This window comes from Rhinolophus hipposideros (genome assembly GCF_964194185.1).
Source record: "Rhinolophus hipposideros genome assembly, chromosome: 16".
Classification (NCBI taxonomy): domain Eukaryota; kingdom Metazoa; phylum Chordata; class Mammalia; order Chiroptera; family Rhinolophidae; genus Rhinolophus; species Rhinolophus hipposideros.
The window spans coordinates 42,871,087-42,889,050 of NC_138062.1; the positions used below are offsets into that span (position 1 = coordinate 42,871,087).

General features: G+C 46.1%; 1 protein-coding gene across 1 annotated transcript; it reads left to right on the plus strand.

Moving 5' to 3' along the window:
- Nucleotides 1-11,300: 11,300 nt before the first annotated feature.
- On the plus strand, nucleotides 11,301-13,123 carry NKX3-1 (NK3 homeobox 1; the record flags this gene model as incomplete). The annotated part of the gene is made up of 2 exons (XM_081076841.1): nucleotides 11,301-11,598; nucleotides 12,699-13,123. 2 exons carry the CDS (start codon nucleotides 11,301-11,303, stop codon nucleotides 13,121-13,123), a joined length of 723 nt encoding a protein of 240 aa, XP_080932967.1.
- Nucleotides 13,124-17,964: the final 4,841 nt, after the last annotated feature.

The following is a 17,964-nucleotide window of genomic DNA, read 5'->3' on the forward strand; positions in this document are numbered from 1 at the left end:
TTTCATCTGCAAAGGGTCCCGCTGCTGACATACTTATCATTATTTATTATAATAATGTAACAATAATAGTATAATCCAGTCCACCCTTCTCATTTTACAGCTGGGGAATTCCTACAGCACTTGCTGTCCACTATTGACTTAACACCTAGTACCTAGGACCTCCTGTAAGTTTCATTGTCTTTTCCTGGAGACGTCTGTCTCCTCAACCAAAGTATAAACTCCTCCTGGGCCAGAACCAGGGCTTATATTAGGTTGGTGCAAAAGTAATTGCGGTTTTTGCAATTATTTTTAACCTTTTAAACTGCAATTACTTTTGCACCAACCTAATAGTTGGTTATCTCCAGAGACTAACAAGATTTAAGAAATGTTTATTGATTGTGATTATTTTCTGTTTACGATATTTCCCTAAAGAAATAAAACAATGCAGATACAACTAAAGCCCCACCCCATCCTCCTCACTCCCTCCCCAGAGGTAACCACATCCCCAAGTTAGTGTGGATCATTTCCCTGCATTCTTTTTTTCCATGTAAATGCATTCATATGCTATGTAATCTATCGTTTCCTGAGGTTTGATGGGGAATCTCAGAGATACACGAGAGATGAAGGCTGCCTTTCCATGTGCATCTTATTTCCCCATTGGACTCTAAGCTCACTGAGGGCAGACAGTGTGTTCTATAACACCCCCCACCCCCCACTCCCGCCAACTTATACTCCTCTTCCCTCCAGGACAATTTTTACTCACGTCTCAAGCATGTGGTGCTGTCTCCTCTGTGGGGACCCCTGGAGGAAGTGCCACCAACAAAAAGCATCATCACCTGTTGATTAAACAAGCCAGATTTGGGTCAGCCTGCTCAGCATGCATCTTGGCTTTGTTACTTATTAGCTGAGTGGCTGCAGCAAAGTTAGGCAACGTCTCTGTGCTCAGCGTCGTCTTCTGTCAAGTGGGGATACAATAATATCTATTCATAGGATTTTTGTGAGGACTAAGTGAGTTAATATAGGAAAAGGACTTTAAAGGGCACGTTTTAAGTGTCCGGTGTTAGCTACTACTGTTTTGGTGCAAAGCCAAGGATTTCTGTATTACTGAAATTCAGTAGTTTAGAAAGACCTATTTCATGCAGTCCCCATGAAATGCTTGGTCACCCTAAAACATCTGGATATTAAATGGTCCCACCTCTGCCCTCAGCACTGAGCCCTCACTGGAGGAGATGGGTACGTCTGTCTGTCAAGACCAGGTATCTCACCTGGCCTCCTTCCTCTCATTGTAGGATCCCCATCCCTGGCCATTCTTTCCACACATTTTCTCCTGCTCAAAACTCAGCTGGCACCAAATGACAGGGACACTGGGTGAGGGAGATTGCCATGAGGGATGTGCTGGGCCCATTGTGCCGGTCAGGCCTCGTTTCCCAGGGGCCTTGAGCTGGGCTCCAGGTCCCCACCCCCACCCCCGACTCTTAGACCACCTGGTTAGGCTGGACTCCTCCTGCCACCCCACTTCACCTCCCACCATCCCCCCCCCCCCCCCCCCCCGCCTCCAATAGCTGGGTTCCTCCTGTCCAGAGGTCCCTGTGGAAAAAGCAGTGTCATGCTCGATCTGACCCGTCAAGTTTTTCTACTTACCCATCAGCTACCTGCTGCTCTGACAAGAAGATATGCAAACAGGTATTTTTTTTTTTGAAAAAAAGGTCTTAACATGTCCGTTGATATGTCACAGAAAGCAAACACTGGCAATGGGACTTTGGCTGTGCCTGTAACATTTTATTTCTTTCTTAAAAAATACATGACATAAATTAAATTATAGCAGTTACCTCTGCATTTTTGGACTGTATTAAAACATTCTACAATCAAAATCACATGGTTTAGGAGATAGAAATAAAATTGACTTACCAATTGAGAGACGTGGGTTAAAGTTCTGACTTAGCCACTAATGTGTAATTTTCGATGAGTCATTTACATTCTCTGAAGCTCAGTTTCCCCACTTCGAAAATGAGAGTTAAGATTGTGAAACATCCAATTCTGTGAGTTTTTAAGTAGGAAGGGCACAGCGTCTCCTGATTCTGCCCATTTCCCTCCTTTTAGCATACATGCCTCCATGCCTTCCAGATTATTCCCTATTTCCCCACTTTCCTGTCCCCGAGCCCCTTCAGAGCAGATGGGAACCCGGACAAATGTATGAACAGGAGGAAAGGACTTGCTGGTGCCCAAAACATTTCAGAAATCAGGGTGCTACGGGTGGTCTAGAAGGATCTGCCCTTCCTTCTCCACATGACTGGGTGGCCATTTCACTCACAAACTAAGAAAACACCAGCATGGCCTCGCCTGCGTTGCCCCCCATAGGGGCAGGACTTGCCTCAGGCCAAATATGAACCTCTGGCCTAGCCACTCACTCCCTACCCAGTGGTCTGTAGCTGTGTTATCCCAAATAATTTTCAGGACCGTGTCTGTCACAGAAGCCCTGGTCAGTAGTTCTGGGGAAAAATCAGTTTTCTTTGTGGGACAGCCTCTCTGGGACCCCAGCCCCTGGGTAGCTAGTCACAGGGGTCACAGGACTCTCTGGAGAGCCAAGTAGAATCTCAGCACCCAGCTCCTCCCCAACGCATGTACACCTACGCCATCCCCCGAAACTGGCTCTGTCCCCTTCTCAGGTGATCACCTGGCCTGGATACCATCATTTTGGGGTACCATTTCTGGCAGCCTCTGCTCAGTTTTATGGGGAATACTGAGAGCTGGAGGGAGAGGGAGAGAGTAGGTCTCAAATTGCTTCTGACAGGCAGCCCTAGTGATGTGGGAAGGTCAGAGCCTCCTTCCCTAGACAAACAGCCCCCAGTGTGTCTCTCCGTGAGGCCTCTGTTAAGCTGTTGAGCAGACCAGGCATGAAGGGACCAAGGCCACCCAGTTAGTACACAAGGAAACTTCTGCAGATGCAGTCCCACAGCCTTGGGCTCTTCAGGAAGAGGCAGCCACAAAGGGGGCAGAGGGGCGGTGACCAGGGTCACCCTTAGCAAAATACTCTTGGGTTCCTATTGCCCAATAAATCTTCCCCCATAGCTTTTCTTGAGCAATAAGCCCTGGAGAGGGGCATAATGAGGTTGAGTTATTATCTGCTAGCTCAGTTTCCCAACCCTAATCCCCTTTGCTATACAGAAAGGCCTGCAGGAAAAACTGGCATAAACAGATTTGGAGGAACAGATCTTTTTAAAGGGTCATGGGATCAAGAGAGAAGGGCCTTTTGGCAGATATGGGACTTGAAACATGAATGGTTTCAGAGTGAGGTAAACGGCAGAGCCACATACGAGGTCTGGAGTCCCTCAAAGGAAATGTGGAGTAGATCCTCTGGGTCTACACTGGCTTCCACCCCTCCTCATGGCATTCTCCATTCTCCCTCTGGGAGCTGTTCAGAGCCCTCAGCTATTTGCTACTGAAGGGGTGGGGGTGTCCTCGGATCAGCCACAGTGGAATTACCTGGGAACCTGTTGGAAATCAGACTCTTAGGACCCACTCAGACCTATTGAAGCAGCACCTGCATTTTAACGAGGTCCTTGGGTAATTTTTATGTACTTTCAAGTCAGAGGAGCACTGGTCTAGCCCCCCAGGATGCTATCCCCACCCCCACCACCCCCCAGACTAGTTTTCCTGGGCTCTGGACTGGGTCCTCCCCCTCCTCTTTCATGCCCCATCTCTCATAGCCTGTGGCGCTGCATGCACTCTCCTATCTACCGGTTGGAAGATAGAAGTCTGACTAGTTCATGCCATTGTGCAACTGAGGGTAATTTAATGTGTTGCCAAACTCACAGAACATTTTCACAGTAACACACGACAACAATCTTAACCCAAATGCCACATGGGAAAATGTGCTATCAGTGGGAAGCCAATGCCTCTGAGCCACTCCTCTGGGGGAAATGCTTGTGGTCCAGGCTGACCTTGTACAGGGTGGATGAATTTATCTCCTTGTCCTTCCTTTTCATGGCTCAGCCTATCATGCTCCCATGGGAAAGAGAGAAAGAAGCAAGGAAATAGGGCAGGCTGAGCGAGGGACTCTGTAACAGGCAACAGGGACGGCTACCACCTGAGACCAGGTGTCTACTGCACCCCAGCTGTGGGCCTAGTGCATGGCCTGGCGGGGAGGCTCTGGCTTTGGAGCCTGGACAGCCTGGGTCAGCTGTGAGAACCTGGGAGTGTTACCTTCCGTCTCCCAGCATCTGTCTCCTTTTCTGTAAAAAATGATTCCCTGTGGGTCATAGTGCAGTTTAATGTCTATACTGATCCAGTCCAGAGTGCGCACTCAATGTATGCCCGTTTTTTCTCCCCTTTCCTGGGGTGGTGCAGAAAAAGGAGACGCTGAGGTGCAGCCCTGACCTTCACTCAGGCTAACAACAAACCTGGGAAGCATAAAATGATTACGTGCTTCACGGCTAATAGAGCAGGGGTGTCCAAACTTTTTTCAGCATTTTTCACCAAGGGCCATATGCGGTAAAATACACAAACAGCCGGGCCACTCACTTGAGGTGAAATACGCATTGCCTCACCTGATTTATTTAAGTAAACGAAATATATTTTTGGAATTTGCTGGGGGCCAATTAACAATGATTGCGGGCCGCAGTTGGCCCATGGGCCGCAGTTTGGACACCCCTGCTCTAGAGGATTAAATACCCCAGGGAGCGGCAGAGCCATCAACAGAGGCTGGAGAGGTCGACCGAGTTTTCGGGTGGAATCCGAACCAGTGAAAACACACAAGACACGATAAGTGTACACACAGCACGCACAGAGGCTGGAGACAGGATTCTATTAGCCACTGTCCTCCTTCCAAAAACAAAGACTCCGTCCCCCAGCAGCTCGGGGGTTCTGAGACACCTTAAATTTCCTTCCTCTAGCTGCTTCCAAAAATTCTTTTCTCCACATAAGTTTAAAATAGTCTTCAGTTTTACTGCAAGGGAGGACATGTGGATGGGGAAGCAAGTAGGACCCTTTCTAGTAAGATGTGGACCCTGCCTTTTAATGTTCCATTCCAGCCCGGAAAGATAATGAACGCATAAGTCTGAATTCCAGCATCACTGAACTTCCAAGAGCACTGAAGAAAATACTATCTCACCCCCGCACCTCCTCACCCAGGAAGGCGGATTCTGAAAGCACTGTGCTAAGGCAGCCTGTTTTATAGTGAGGATGGTGAGAGTCTCCACTGGGAGAAAATCAGGATGTCCGCTCTCACTGAGGTCCATCTAGACCAGGGGTGTCTAAACTGCGGTCCGCGGGCCAACTGTGGCCTGCGATCCATTGGCCCGCAGCAAATTCCAAAAATATATTTAGTTTACTTAAATAAACTAGGTGAGGCAATACGTACTTCACCTCGAGTGAGCGGCCCGGCTGTTTGTGTATTTTACCGCATATGGCCCTTGGTGAAAAATGCTGAAAAAAGTTTGGACACCCCTGCTCTAGACTCATTAGGACTGGGAACTGGAACGGGGGGCTGGGGCTGGGGCAATAAAAAAAGGGAAGAGGAAGAAGGCCATACCCCACCATCTCCTTTATTTAGGCCCTGAGCAAGTTGCCTTTGGGAACTACCTCTGCACCTGACCTTGGACCCTGGCAGCTCTGCCACCCACTGAGTTACACCTGGGGATTATTCCTCAGCCTCTCCCACCTCCATCTGGACACCATTACCTGGGACTGCTACCTTCTCGGAAGTCTTATAAACCTTGTTCGTGGGTGGAAGGCTTGCAGCCTTTTTTATTGTGGTGGTCATTGTGATAGATTCCTCTTTTTTCTTTCTTTTTTGTTTTGTTTTTCTGAATTAGTAAAGCCAACACGAAGTGCTTCCTGGAAGACACACATACTATGTTTAGGTAAAGCATAAACGTGGTGTGGCAATCCCCAGAAGGCCTTGCCACATATTTTAAAAGCAATGTGTGCCTTGAAAATGATGCAGGCTAATGAAGCATTTTGTATTAATCATGTGTTTTTTTTCTCTCTATTTTGTGATGTCTGGATATCTTGGGCTTGGTAGACCCTGGGGCAAACTGTCCCTCCCAGGGTTCACTAATTCCTAGGAATAGCCAACAAGCTTCCTGCAAGGATGCCTTTGATATGCAAACCAGCCAGCCTGGAGTCCCTATCCCAACCATCTCCTTTATCTAGCTCTCATCCACCAAGCCAATCCTCACTGCTGCCCCAAGTCACCCAGGGCGAGGTGTCAAATAACTGGAAACCAACCCTATAGCCCAAAGTCTGCTGACGTTATTCAAACTGTCCAATCCTAACCCTGCTCAGCCTTGCCCGTCACTTTCCACAAAAGCCACAATAATGGCTTGTGTCCATGCTTTTGCCTCACCCTTTCTCCTCCTGACCCTGGTGCTTCCCAACGTGGCTTTGCACACATGGTCATGACTCCTGTTTCTAGGGACCTGTGGGTACAAAAACCTCCTCCACGACAGTCATTTCAGTGTCTGTGTGCATTATCTTACTTGCTTAAAACAAATCCTGGGTACATTGTAAAATACAGTTAGATACACTTATAGAATTCTAAAGTCTGCTCCCATTTTCCACCCTGGTAGGGGTAACCCTGGAGGCAGGTTGGGTAGATGGAAGGATAGCAGAATGAAAAGGAAATGTTTGGGCTACAAGCTTATGAGACTTCACTTCCAGTTATAGTTCTATCGTCTCTGTAAATCTCAGGTTCTTTCCTAGAAAACCAAGAAATGTTATTAGATGATCCCAAGGTCCCTTCTAGCTCCAAATGTCTTGGGATCCAGATGGCTTCTAAAATATGTAATGCAGCAGTACATTACATAAATGTACTACGCTATAAATGTCTACGATATAATATGAAGTTGGAAGGGGAAAAAAAATAGGGTACAAAATGACATTTATCCTACAATTGAAAATGACTGAAGACTGGAAGAAAATATGCAAAGAAGAAAGTTTTAATGAAAGGATGGGATTATAGGTCAAAATATGTATTTCAAATAATAATAATAATAATAAAATGAAAAAAAGGACCCATAGTTTATATCAAGGTAGAGCTGGAACTCCTTCTCTCATCATTTCTGCATCCTTTTATAAATGCCCCTGTTTTTGTTTCTAGAGGTCAGAAGTCCAAAATGGGTGTTATTGGGTCAAAATCAAGGTGTCAGGAGAGCTGTGTTCCTTCTGGAGATTCTAGGGGAGAATCCGGTTCTTGCCTTTTCCAGCTTCTAGAGGCTGCCTATTCCTCGGCTCACACTTTGTTCCCCCTTCCACCTTCAAAGCCAGCAAAGGCCAGTTGAGTCTTTCTCACCTCCCATCACTCCAGCCTTCCTTCAGTGTCTCATCTTCTCTGATTCTGACTCTCTTGCCTCCTCTGACACTTATAAGGTTACTGTGGTGATTACATTAGCCTCACCTGGATATTCCAGAATATTCTCATCTCAAGGACAGCTGATTAGCAACTTCAATTCCATCTGCAACCTGAACTCCCCCTTGCCTTCTATATAGCATATCCACAAGTTACAGGGATTGGGGAGGGGACATCTTTGGGGGGCCATTTATTATTCTCTGGAATCCAATTCCATCTAAAGATGCCCCCGAAGCCTCTTTGTGTCTTCCTGATTGCCCTTGATTATTCCTCCCAGTTTAAGCTGCAGAAAACATGGCACAGGGAGAGCAGCACAGACCTTACACTGAGACTTGCCTTGGAACCTGTGGTCCCTCATGGATAATGCTGCCAGTCAGCGAGATGCCTCATAGTACCGGAAGCTGGACATCCAGCTGGCAAACATTTTTCGAGCTCCTTCTGTGTGCCAAAAACTAAACCAGGTGTTAGGAATGATATAAATATGAGGATGACACAGCCCTGTTTAAGGAGCTCACAGTCTAATAAACCCATCCAATAAACACCCAAAATACGAAGCACAAAAGGAAGGACAGGTAAAGTAAGGTGAGGGAAAGTGCCAGGAGCTGTGTCCTCATTCTGAGGACACATTCTGAGGAGGTGTAGCAGAAGAAGTAAGCCCAAGCTTACTTGCAGCTCTAAATTTTTATTTTTTATAATTGTAAATTAGTACAAGGAAATGCCCCTTGTTCTGCTGTCCTCCTTTCCTTCTCCCAATATGCTATCTCTATCTCATTGACCAGAGGTTACCACTCTATTGAGATATTTATATCCTTCCAGATGTATTCTATATGTTAAAATACTCAAATGTAAAATATTATATTGATAACTTGCAACACTTTTTTACACAATGGGTTCATTCTATAACATTTTTTGAAACTCAAATCAGTCTCTGACCAAACTGAGGTTATTTTCACAAGTCAGCACAATATGTATTTGTATATTCCTAGGGTAAATCTCTAAGTGTGGAATATCTGTGTCAAAGGATATGTTCGGTTTTAATTTTCACAGATTTTGCCAAGTTGTTATCCAAATATACAAAGCTGATTTACTCTCCCTCCAACTTGGTATGAGAATGACTGTTCTTCCACACCCAACCAACGCTGGATGTTATCCATCTTTTTAATCTCCACCAATCTGATAGGTGGAAAAAGGGTATCTCAATGTGGTTTCAATTTGCATTTCTCTAATGATGAGTGTGGTTAAACTTTTTTTTTTTAATGTGCCTGTTTATATTTTAAATCTTTGGGCCATCTGGAATTTATTTTGTTATAAGGATAGAACTTTATTTTTTCCAAATGGCAGTACTAGTTACTAAATAATTCACGTTTTCTGCAATAATTTGAAACGCCACCAAGCTCTAAATTTTTAAAATGAAAAGAAGCCACCTCAACCTAAAACTCACACCATATACAAAAATTAATTCAGAATAGATCATGGATTTAAAGGAAAGACAGAAAACTTTTAGAAAATAACACAGGACAGCATCTTTAGCATCTAGAGATAAGCAAAGAATTCTCCGGCATGACACCAACAGCAAAATCTGTAAAATAAAAAATTAATAAATTGGACTCCACCCAAATTTAAAATTTTTGTACTGTGGAATATGCTGTTAAAAAGATAAAAAGGTACAGAATAAGAGAAAATATTTGCAGACCACATATTCAACAAAGGTTTATAAATAAAATATATAAAGAACTATCAAAACTCAACAGCAAAAACCCCCCAAATCCAATCATAACAGGGGCAAAAGAGTTGAACAGATACTTCACCAAAGAGGACACATGGATGGCAAAGAGGTACATGAAAAGATGTTCAATATCATTAGACATTTGGGAAATACAAATTAAAAATTAAAACCACGATGAGATATCACTACACACCTATTAGAATGGCTAAAATAAAAAACAATGATAACACCAAATGCTGATTAGGATACAGAGAAAATGGAACTCTCAGATGCTGCTGGTGGAGAGCTAAAATGGTACAACCACTCTGGAAAATAGTTTGGCAGTTTCTTAAAAAACTAAACATGCAGTTACCACGCAACCCAGCAATTACACTCCTGGATATTTATCACAGAGAAATAAAAATTTGTGTTCACATAAAAATTCACTTCGTAAATTATATAAATGGCCAACCACTATGCTGTACACCTGAAACTAATGTAAAATAAAATTGAATGTCAGCTGTAATTGAAAAAAAATTTAAAAACCTGCACATGAATGTTCATAGCACCTTCATCGATAACAACAAAAAACTGGAAACAGATCAATTGTCCTTCAGCGGGTAGATGGTTAAACGAACTCTGGTAGATCTAGACAATAAAGTAGCATTTCGCAATCAAAAGTATTAACTATTAATACGTGCAACAATCTGAGTGGACCTCAGGGACATTATGCTTAGTGATAAAAGCCAATTCCTAAAGGTCACATACTGCATGACGTTTGATTCCATTTATATAACATTCTCCAAATGGTAAAACTATAGAGATGGAGAACAGATTAGTAGCTGCCAGGGGCTGGAGTAGAAAGAAGGGGCTTGGGTACACAAACACAGAGGTAGCAGAGGGAATTCTTCTGTGCTGATGGTACAATTCTGTACCTTGACTGTAGCATTACAAGTATCTATACACGTGATGAAATTGCATAGAGCTATACACCCATAAATGAATGCAGGTTTAAAGATGATTAAAATAGATCTGTCGTATAGTTAACAGTAATGCACTGATGTCAAGTTCCTGGTTTTTACATTGTAGTGCAGTTACATAACATGCCAACATTGGGGTAAGCTGGGGGGTACTAATTTTACAAATTCCTGTGAGTCTATAACTATTTCCAAAGAAAATGCTTAAAAATTTCTTGAAATGAAAAATGAGAGAAGAAAACCGTCTTTGCCAGAGGCCTTCCCATTCGCGCAGTGTAGTTCTCTTTGGTGGTTGCTTCATCCACAACAACACACATCCTATTTCTCCTCCCCAAACATACAACATACTATCCTTTTTGGAAAGTTTGCGATCAAATGCAAGGTGCTTCAGGACGTACAGAAAAGTTTCATGAATAAAAATAGTTCAAAAGAACACCTGCATACCAGATTAACCAATTGTTAATATACTTGTATTAACCCATTCACTTTGTCATGTGGGGTCTCTTCTCTATGTCATTGTTTCTGAACCATTTAAGAGTAAGTTACACACATCGTGGACCTTTGCCCCTGCACACTTTAGTGTTTATTTCCTAAGAATATTCTCTTATATAATCACAGTACTGTTATCAACTTCAGTAAATTTCACATTGATTCAATACTTGAAACCATCGTACCTATTCCACTGTTATCCGTGGCGCCAATAACGTCCAGTACAGAATCCAGCCTGGGGTCAGGTATTTCACTTAGCTGTAGTGCCTCTTCGTGAACCTTAGCAGATCCAGTTTTGCTACCAATCTCTCCTTTTCACGGGGCACCCAGAATTCTCACCTGTAAATTGGGATGGTGGTAATTGCCCCTCTTTGTGAGTAAAGGCACTTTAACAGTCCATAAGAGCTAAATGGCGTATTTCTCTTCTGTATCATGACTCCCCAGAATTGTCTAAGCGTTCTGTTGTGGGTTGGGTAGAGGAGACCCGCTTTGGTTTTCGTTACCAGCCTGGGACAACGACCTAGGGAGGTGAGCCCCGGGATAGAAGGAATTTGGGAAGGAATTCTCTAGGGAAGAGAAGACCGCAACCGTGTGAAGTAGTCCCCCTTCCAACCCCCTCACCTGGAGAACCCAGCGACCAATCAGCGGCACGGCCAGGGTCCCCGCGGCCAATGGGAACGCGGCGCGGCGCGCGCACCCAAGGGTATAAGCGCGCGCGGGCTGCAGAAAGTGAAAGTGGGGCGGCCGCCGCCGGCGCAGCCGCCCGGGTCCCAAGCGAGGGCGCTGGGGCTGAACCAGCGGGATGCTCAGGGCTCTCGACCTGCGGCTCGGGGAGGCGCGGGCGGCCACTCCGGCCAAGCCACTCACCTCCTTCCTCATCCAGGACATCTTGCGGGACGGCGGGGAGCGGCGCGGCGGCCACGGGGGCAGCCCGCAGCCCCGGCCCCCACCGCAGCCTCCGCGCCAGCCGGCCCCCAGGCAACACCCAGAGCCACAGCCAGAGGAGGGAGGAGGGGGCGCCGGGGCGCAGGAGGACGAGCCGAGTGCCCGGCCCTGCGCCGCGCCGGTGAAGGCCGAACCGCCGGCGGAGACCGAGCCAGGTAAACCGGCGAGGCTGGGGAGGCCGGGCTGCGCCGGGTGGGGACCTGCGGAGGGCGGAGCGGCCTGGAGGCTGTACCAGCACGAGGGCGAGTCCAAGGCGCACTTCCCGGAGTTCCAGCTGCGGGGATGCGGGGCCGCCGCTACGCGCCTAGGGACCGCACCGCCTCCCGCAGCGCAGCGGACGCGCCTCGGGATTAACCCCGAGCCCTCGTGTCAGGGTGGCGCAGGATGGAGATACCCGCCTGACTCGCCCGCACTTTGCTACGGCCTCCGGGGGCCCCGGCGCCCCGGGCTGAAAAGAGGGAGCGCGCGCGCAGCACCCATTGTCCTCCCGCGTCCCAGGTGAAACCCCAACCCCGGCTCCCACGCACGGCGCGACCCGTGATCCGCACCAGCGCCGCGTTACCTCTTGGCAGTTACAGTCATTGACAACGAATAACTGATAATTATTAATAGAAATAAATTAGGGCTTGCCCATCAAAGACACCCCTTTGCTTCCCAATCGCACTGGCAGTAAAACAGTAAATTTGGAAGTTTCCTCTGGTCTTCTGGAAATACAACACCGTTGGAACATTTAGAATAGACTTATCTTCTTTCCCATCACTTCTTATGAGGCATCCTAAGGGCTCTTTAGAGAAAACAGGGCCTTCCTCATAGCCAGAGAAGGAGCTCGCCATTAGCCCTCACAGCCTCTCCTGGCACACGCAAGCCCTCTCTTGTCACCTGAATGTTAACGCAAGATGCCTTAGGTCCTTCAGGAGGCATCTTATTTCTCCCTGTCATCCCTCACCGCTCTTCATTACACATCCCCAGAATCCTTATTTAATTCTGGATGGCATGGTAGGAAGTTCTACCACTAACTGCCTCTTACTTTGGGTACTTGATAGCTATTAGAAAACGGTTACATAGTATATGCAGTCCCTCACTCCTCACTCCGGGAGAGCTCCTTAGTCATGTGAAAAAAGTGAAATGTATCTATGAAGACAGTGGGCTGTTTGTTCCCTCACTGAAGAAATCAGGGTGGATTGAATTCTGTTCTCTTCCCTGCTAACATGTAACGTTTTCCTTCCCATTCTGCCCTCTCCCCTCTCCTTTCCAGATAGGCACTTGGAGACGACCACGTATCTGGTGGACTGTGAAAACACTTCAGGCGCCTTGCCAAGCCTTCCCCAAATCCCCAAGCAGCCACAGAAGCGCTCCCGCGCTGCCTTCTCCCACACTCAGGTCATTGAGTTAGAGAAGAAATTCAGCCACCAGAAGTACCTGTCAGCCCCTGAAAGGGCACACCTGGCCAAGAACCTCAAGCTCACCGAGACCCAAGTGAAAATATGGTTCCAGAACAGACGCTATAAGACCAAGCGGAAGCAGCTTAACTCGGACCTGGGCAGTCTGGAGAAGCACTCCTCCTTGCCAGCCCTGAAAGAGGAGGGTTTCTCCCCAGCCTCCCTCCTCTGCATGTACAACAGCTATCCTCACTACCCCTACCTATACTGCTTGGGAGGCTGGAGCCCAGCTTTCTGGTAACACCAGCTCAGACAACAACCATGCATGATCAGAAACTGCCTTTCCCAGGGTGTCTCCCTGGAAGGCTAAAGGGGCCAAGCAGGGTCAGGGAGGATTGGGGAGCAAGAGGCATGCAGACCAAAACTGCATGGTTTGCATGGAAATCCCAGGTTCTTCATTGGTGGGCCAATGAAAGATCTGGGCTGGTGAATAATTTAATATCTAAATAGTTTCCCTAACACATAATGTAGGTCGTTTTTGCTTTTAGAGACCTGCTTGAAGTGGGGAAGGATAAAGTCAAGTGCTGTTTACAGCACTGTGTATGATTTTATATGAGCTATCCACATTGTTTCTGAGGATTCCGTTCCCAGAACTCCATTCTCTGGTATAACTGAGCACTGACACTAAAAGAGCAAACCTGAGGGAGAAGGGACAGCCAAGACGAAGATGTCACCTACTGAATAGACTTAATGTCAAAAGCCTTGTTGGCCTTGGAATATGACCACGTTTTCCCTCTGTCCCTGTAAGAGAGAGGGAAATAGAGGATGTTGCCGAGAAACCCGTCATACTCAGTGCACATTGGCTTGGCCTATGGAGATGGGTAGGAGGAGATGAAAATGTAAGCTTCTTATTTGTTTTTTAAGAGTACACCAACCTGAGTATTTACACGGTGGCCCAAGTAGAAGAAGAAGCACTCACTGTGGGTTTAAGACAAGCTGTGTAAACAGAACTCCGCTGTAAGAAGTGGCCCAAACCAGAAGAATCTCCATGTGTCCAAGATAGTGGCCAAAGGACAAGTCTCCCACTGCTACAGCGAGCATTATAATTTTATTAGCAAAAGGTAAAAAAAGCCTCTCCTGGATCTTTTTGCCCTGGGCCTGAGAATTCAGAATGAGAAGGTTTCTGGAGTTTTCAGGCTACGACTCATACCACATCATGACAGATCACATAATTCTTTACTCTGGGCGCCTTCCTTCCCTCCTTTTAGTTTTCGTTCCTTTTCCACAGCAATCACCCACTGAAGGGCTTCTTTTCAGTCCAGACATTTAGTTTGGCTGTACCTCACATATGCCTTCCTTATTTAGCCTGAGAGCTGGTCTCCTTTTTTCCCCAAAAAACTTTATCTTTCCTGGGTTACAAGGGGGGGGGGGCAGAGTCTGAATTGGCTTAAAGACATGCATTTTTTGGTAGCTAACAATTCTTTCCTTTAAAAACATACAGCATTAAATCCCAAACCCTATTTAAAGACTCATTGAGATAACTCTAGAGGGTCACGGCTGCTTTTGTAGAACTTCTGGTGGCCGTTGTTACAGTTCAAAGTCTTGACAACCCTTGGGGACCCCTGCAGTCCGAGGAGGTAAGAGGTATGGCTTTCACACACAAGGAAGAACTCCAAAATGCAGGGTGGGCACCATTGAGATGTCTAGTGGAAATCGAGGGCTCCTGGGCGGGGTGTGTAAGGAAAGGTGAACTGGGCCTTAAAGAGCCCAGTCCCCTGATCAAGCTGACAGGGCTGAGAGCACTTTGCAGGGAGAGGCTAAGAAAAAAAGTTTTCAAAACACATTACTGTGGCTTCCATCACTAAACTACAACAGCAAAAAAAAAAAAAACTGTCCAAATGCTTTGGAACTGTATTTAATGCCTATTAAAAAAAAAATAGGTTCCCAAAATGAGTCACCTTGTGACTTCAGAGAGAATGAGAAGAGGGCAAAGGAGAAATGTGGCCATCCTTCTGTTTTCATGCTATTATCTCAGGTGACCTGGTAGAGGGAGATATCGGAATAAAACAGCCGGTACTAATGAAATACCCCGAGACCTGGAAATCTCTTGATCCCACCACTTAATTCTGTTCAGTAAGGAACCTTTCAATTTCCCCCCATTAAGAGAGCCAATTTACTGTTGGTGGCAAAACTGCCAAAGGTGAGAGAAAGTTGGCCCAGTTCACCCCAGTTTCTATCCGTCTCCTTTTCGCATGTCTCAAGCTAGGCGTTCAGTGCTCACTCCCTGTCTCTCCTCACCCTCGGAATTTAATTATTCCAACCTGCAATTCTGCAAGTATTAAACATTTTTCTGTGATGTATATTGTGTTGCCAAAAAAAAAAAAAATCTTCGTTTTAAAATTGTTCTGTGAATTCATCATGCTTTCCCCCTTTGGAACTCGTCACTCAGCCATATCTGAACTGGTAGAACAACATTTGAAGAACTAGTATGTTGGTAACTGACAGGCGTAACAGGAGGGGTGGGGTGCCCCCCGACCATTTCATCCAGATGACCTGTTTCTAAGCTGTTTAATAAATTAGTTTGGGTTCTCCACGTGCATAACAAACCCTGCTCCTATTTGTAACCAAAAGGCCTGTGACTTGAGATTTAATAAAGTACCCTCACCAAACTTTATTTTTCAATGTATTTTTCTGCAACGTGAGTGTTTGTAAAATAAAGGACTATGTCTTTGTCAGACATATCCATGTGTGACTTTCTGTATCCTACAGACAGTATGCTGTTGAGCTGACATATTTCTGGTTACCTTGTTTTCCCACCCTCAGCCTACCTCCCAAATCTATGAAGGACAAATAATCAAAAGCAGTAGCAGATGATGCTCATTGTTTTGTAAATGCACTGGGCCTCTGTTCCCAGTAAATCATGTGGAGGGGAAAGGAATTTCTGTCTTCAGTTTAATAATCACCTGCTCCAGTCCAAGAGTACCTTTTGTTTAAATAGAGAACATCGGGTATTTACTTACATTTCTTGAAGACCCTGACAGGAACACACAGACCACACAATACTTCTTTTAAAATTCCCCATTTGTCTCCCAGTAGCCCTTCACATTACAACTGCTGTCCCCCCCCACCCAGCACCTGGCACCCGCATCTCCCTGAAAAATGTTGCCTTCATTCAGGGCAGATAGACCTCTTGTGAGCAACACCTTTGAATCGCAATCACAAGTATTGAAAATAGGTTTAACATAAAATATGTAAATAACACATCCTTCATCTGCCTGCACTTAAACCTTCATTAAATCCCACAAGCAGTGTCTCATGCACCTGATTACCTGAAAGAACGGATGGTTTTCTTGCCCCCTCCTTCAAGGAAACAGGAGCTTAAAGAGTAAGGTACTTACTCGAGGTAAAACATCTCATAATTTCAAAGTTTGCTCTAATCCTTTAAGTACATTGTACACACAGGTGGGGTCTCCTGTAACATGTTCCCATGATGAGATTTAACTCTTTGCACAAATCGACTGCCATCCTCCCCTCCCCTAGAAGGCCCTGAGCTCTCAAATTACAAAGGCGCTGGCAGTAAATGAACAATGTGGATTTTGTTTTTTAATCATTAAAAGTAACTAATCCAGGAAATTAAACAAAAATCTCTCATCTCTAAGGAAAGTTCTGCCTCCTCTTCTTTGTCCCGCTTCCAACTTGCCTTGGGTGTCTCTGCTCTTCTCACACTGTCTCCTCCCAGCAACTTTCCTCAGCATGCCACCTGTTTGTGGTCTGTGGAATCCCTTGGTGTCTGTCTTTCAAGTTACTTCAGGTACCAATTTCTAGAGTCACTGTAGATTGGTCACTGGTGGTGCCATTGGTGCTCCGCAGCCCTCCGTAGGAAGGCCGCTGCTGCCAGAAGGGAAATGAGTGTCAGTGATTTACACCTGACAAAAAGCGTGTTCCTTTAAACTACAAAGCAAGTCGTTGTCCTAGGGTGATGTCAATACCATGCCTCTTACAGCTGACCTTGGAGAAAACGGTGGCCACGATGAGAAAGTTACTTAGCTTGAGTGCCCTGTGATGCACCTGGAAGGTTCATGGAGAGTGCGCTCAGCTCTGGAGATACGTTAGGACCAAGAGGAAGTGCGGGCGGCAGGGCTGAGAAGTGAAAGAAGCTGACCCACATGCAGGTGCAACTGAGGCCTCACCCAGTACTTGAAGAAGTTCCAAAGCTAATGTGTCCCAGATTGAGGAAAGGCTGTGGGTGCTTGTATCCCAGCCTTAGCCTCCTGAAAATGGGAGGAACCTGGGGCAATGCAGTTCCTTTCTGGGTAAGACAATGGCCACAAAGGGACACAGCTGTGAATCCTCAGCATCAATATTCCCAGAGGCTGTGGGATGCTTCTCTTCTGTACTGGGGGCTCAGGGGAACACCACGGAATTCACTCTAAGACATATCATCCCTTTCTTGGTCACTCTTGGGGCCTAGGTCACTTTCATGTGGCCATGGTCACCACCAGTCTTTGCAGTGAGGAAATCTGAGTCGGGCGGATCCTGATAGGCTCCAAACTCTGAGTTCTGCACGCAGACATGCAGACTCTGCTCCTCCCACAGCCATCATGAACAGGTCACCAGGGCTTGTTTTGCAAAGCCAAGAGTTATTTACTGTCCAAGGAAAGGGGTAGGAACGATAGTCCTGGGACATGAAGAGCTCCTAGTTTAGCCATAGACTTGGCCTTCCCACACACTTTCCCAGACAGACAACCCGCCAATAGTCGGCAAGAGAAAGGAGAAATCTCAGTCTCCACACTGTGTCCTCCTCTCACCTCTGCAAAGGCTCCAGTGTGGCCTTGACTTATTTCCTGAGCCTGTTCTGGGTCTGATGTGAGGTTTAGGGGAGATTTAGGATAGATTTTTTTCGGATAGATGCCCCGTGAGGCCTCTTCTAACTGGGCAGTCTCCACCTGTTTCCCCTAATCCAGTGATGGGCATGACCCCCATTTGCAAGGTAATAGGCTGACACACAGGAATATCCCATTTTTCTCCTTGAAATGACTGTAGGATATTTACAGATTTGTTTTTTAAAGCCTGGAAACTATGGTGTTGCAGAAGAAATAAATGCTGATTTTGCCCTCTTGAAGGTGGAAATCCAGCAGCATT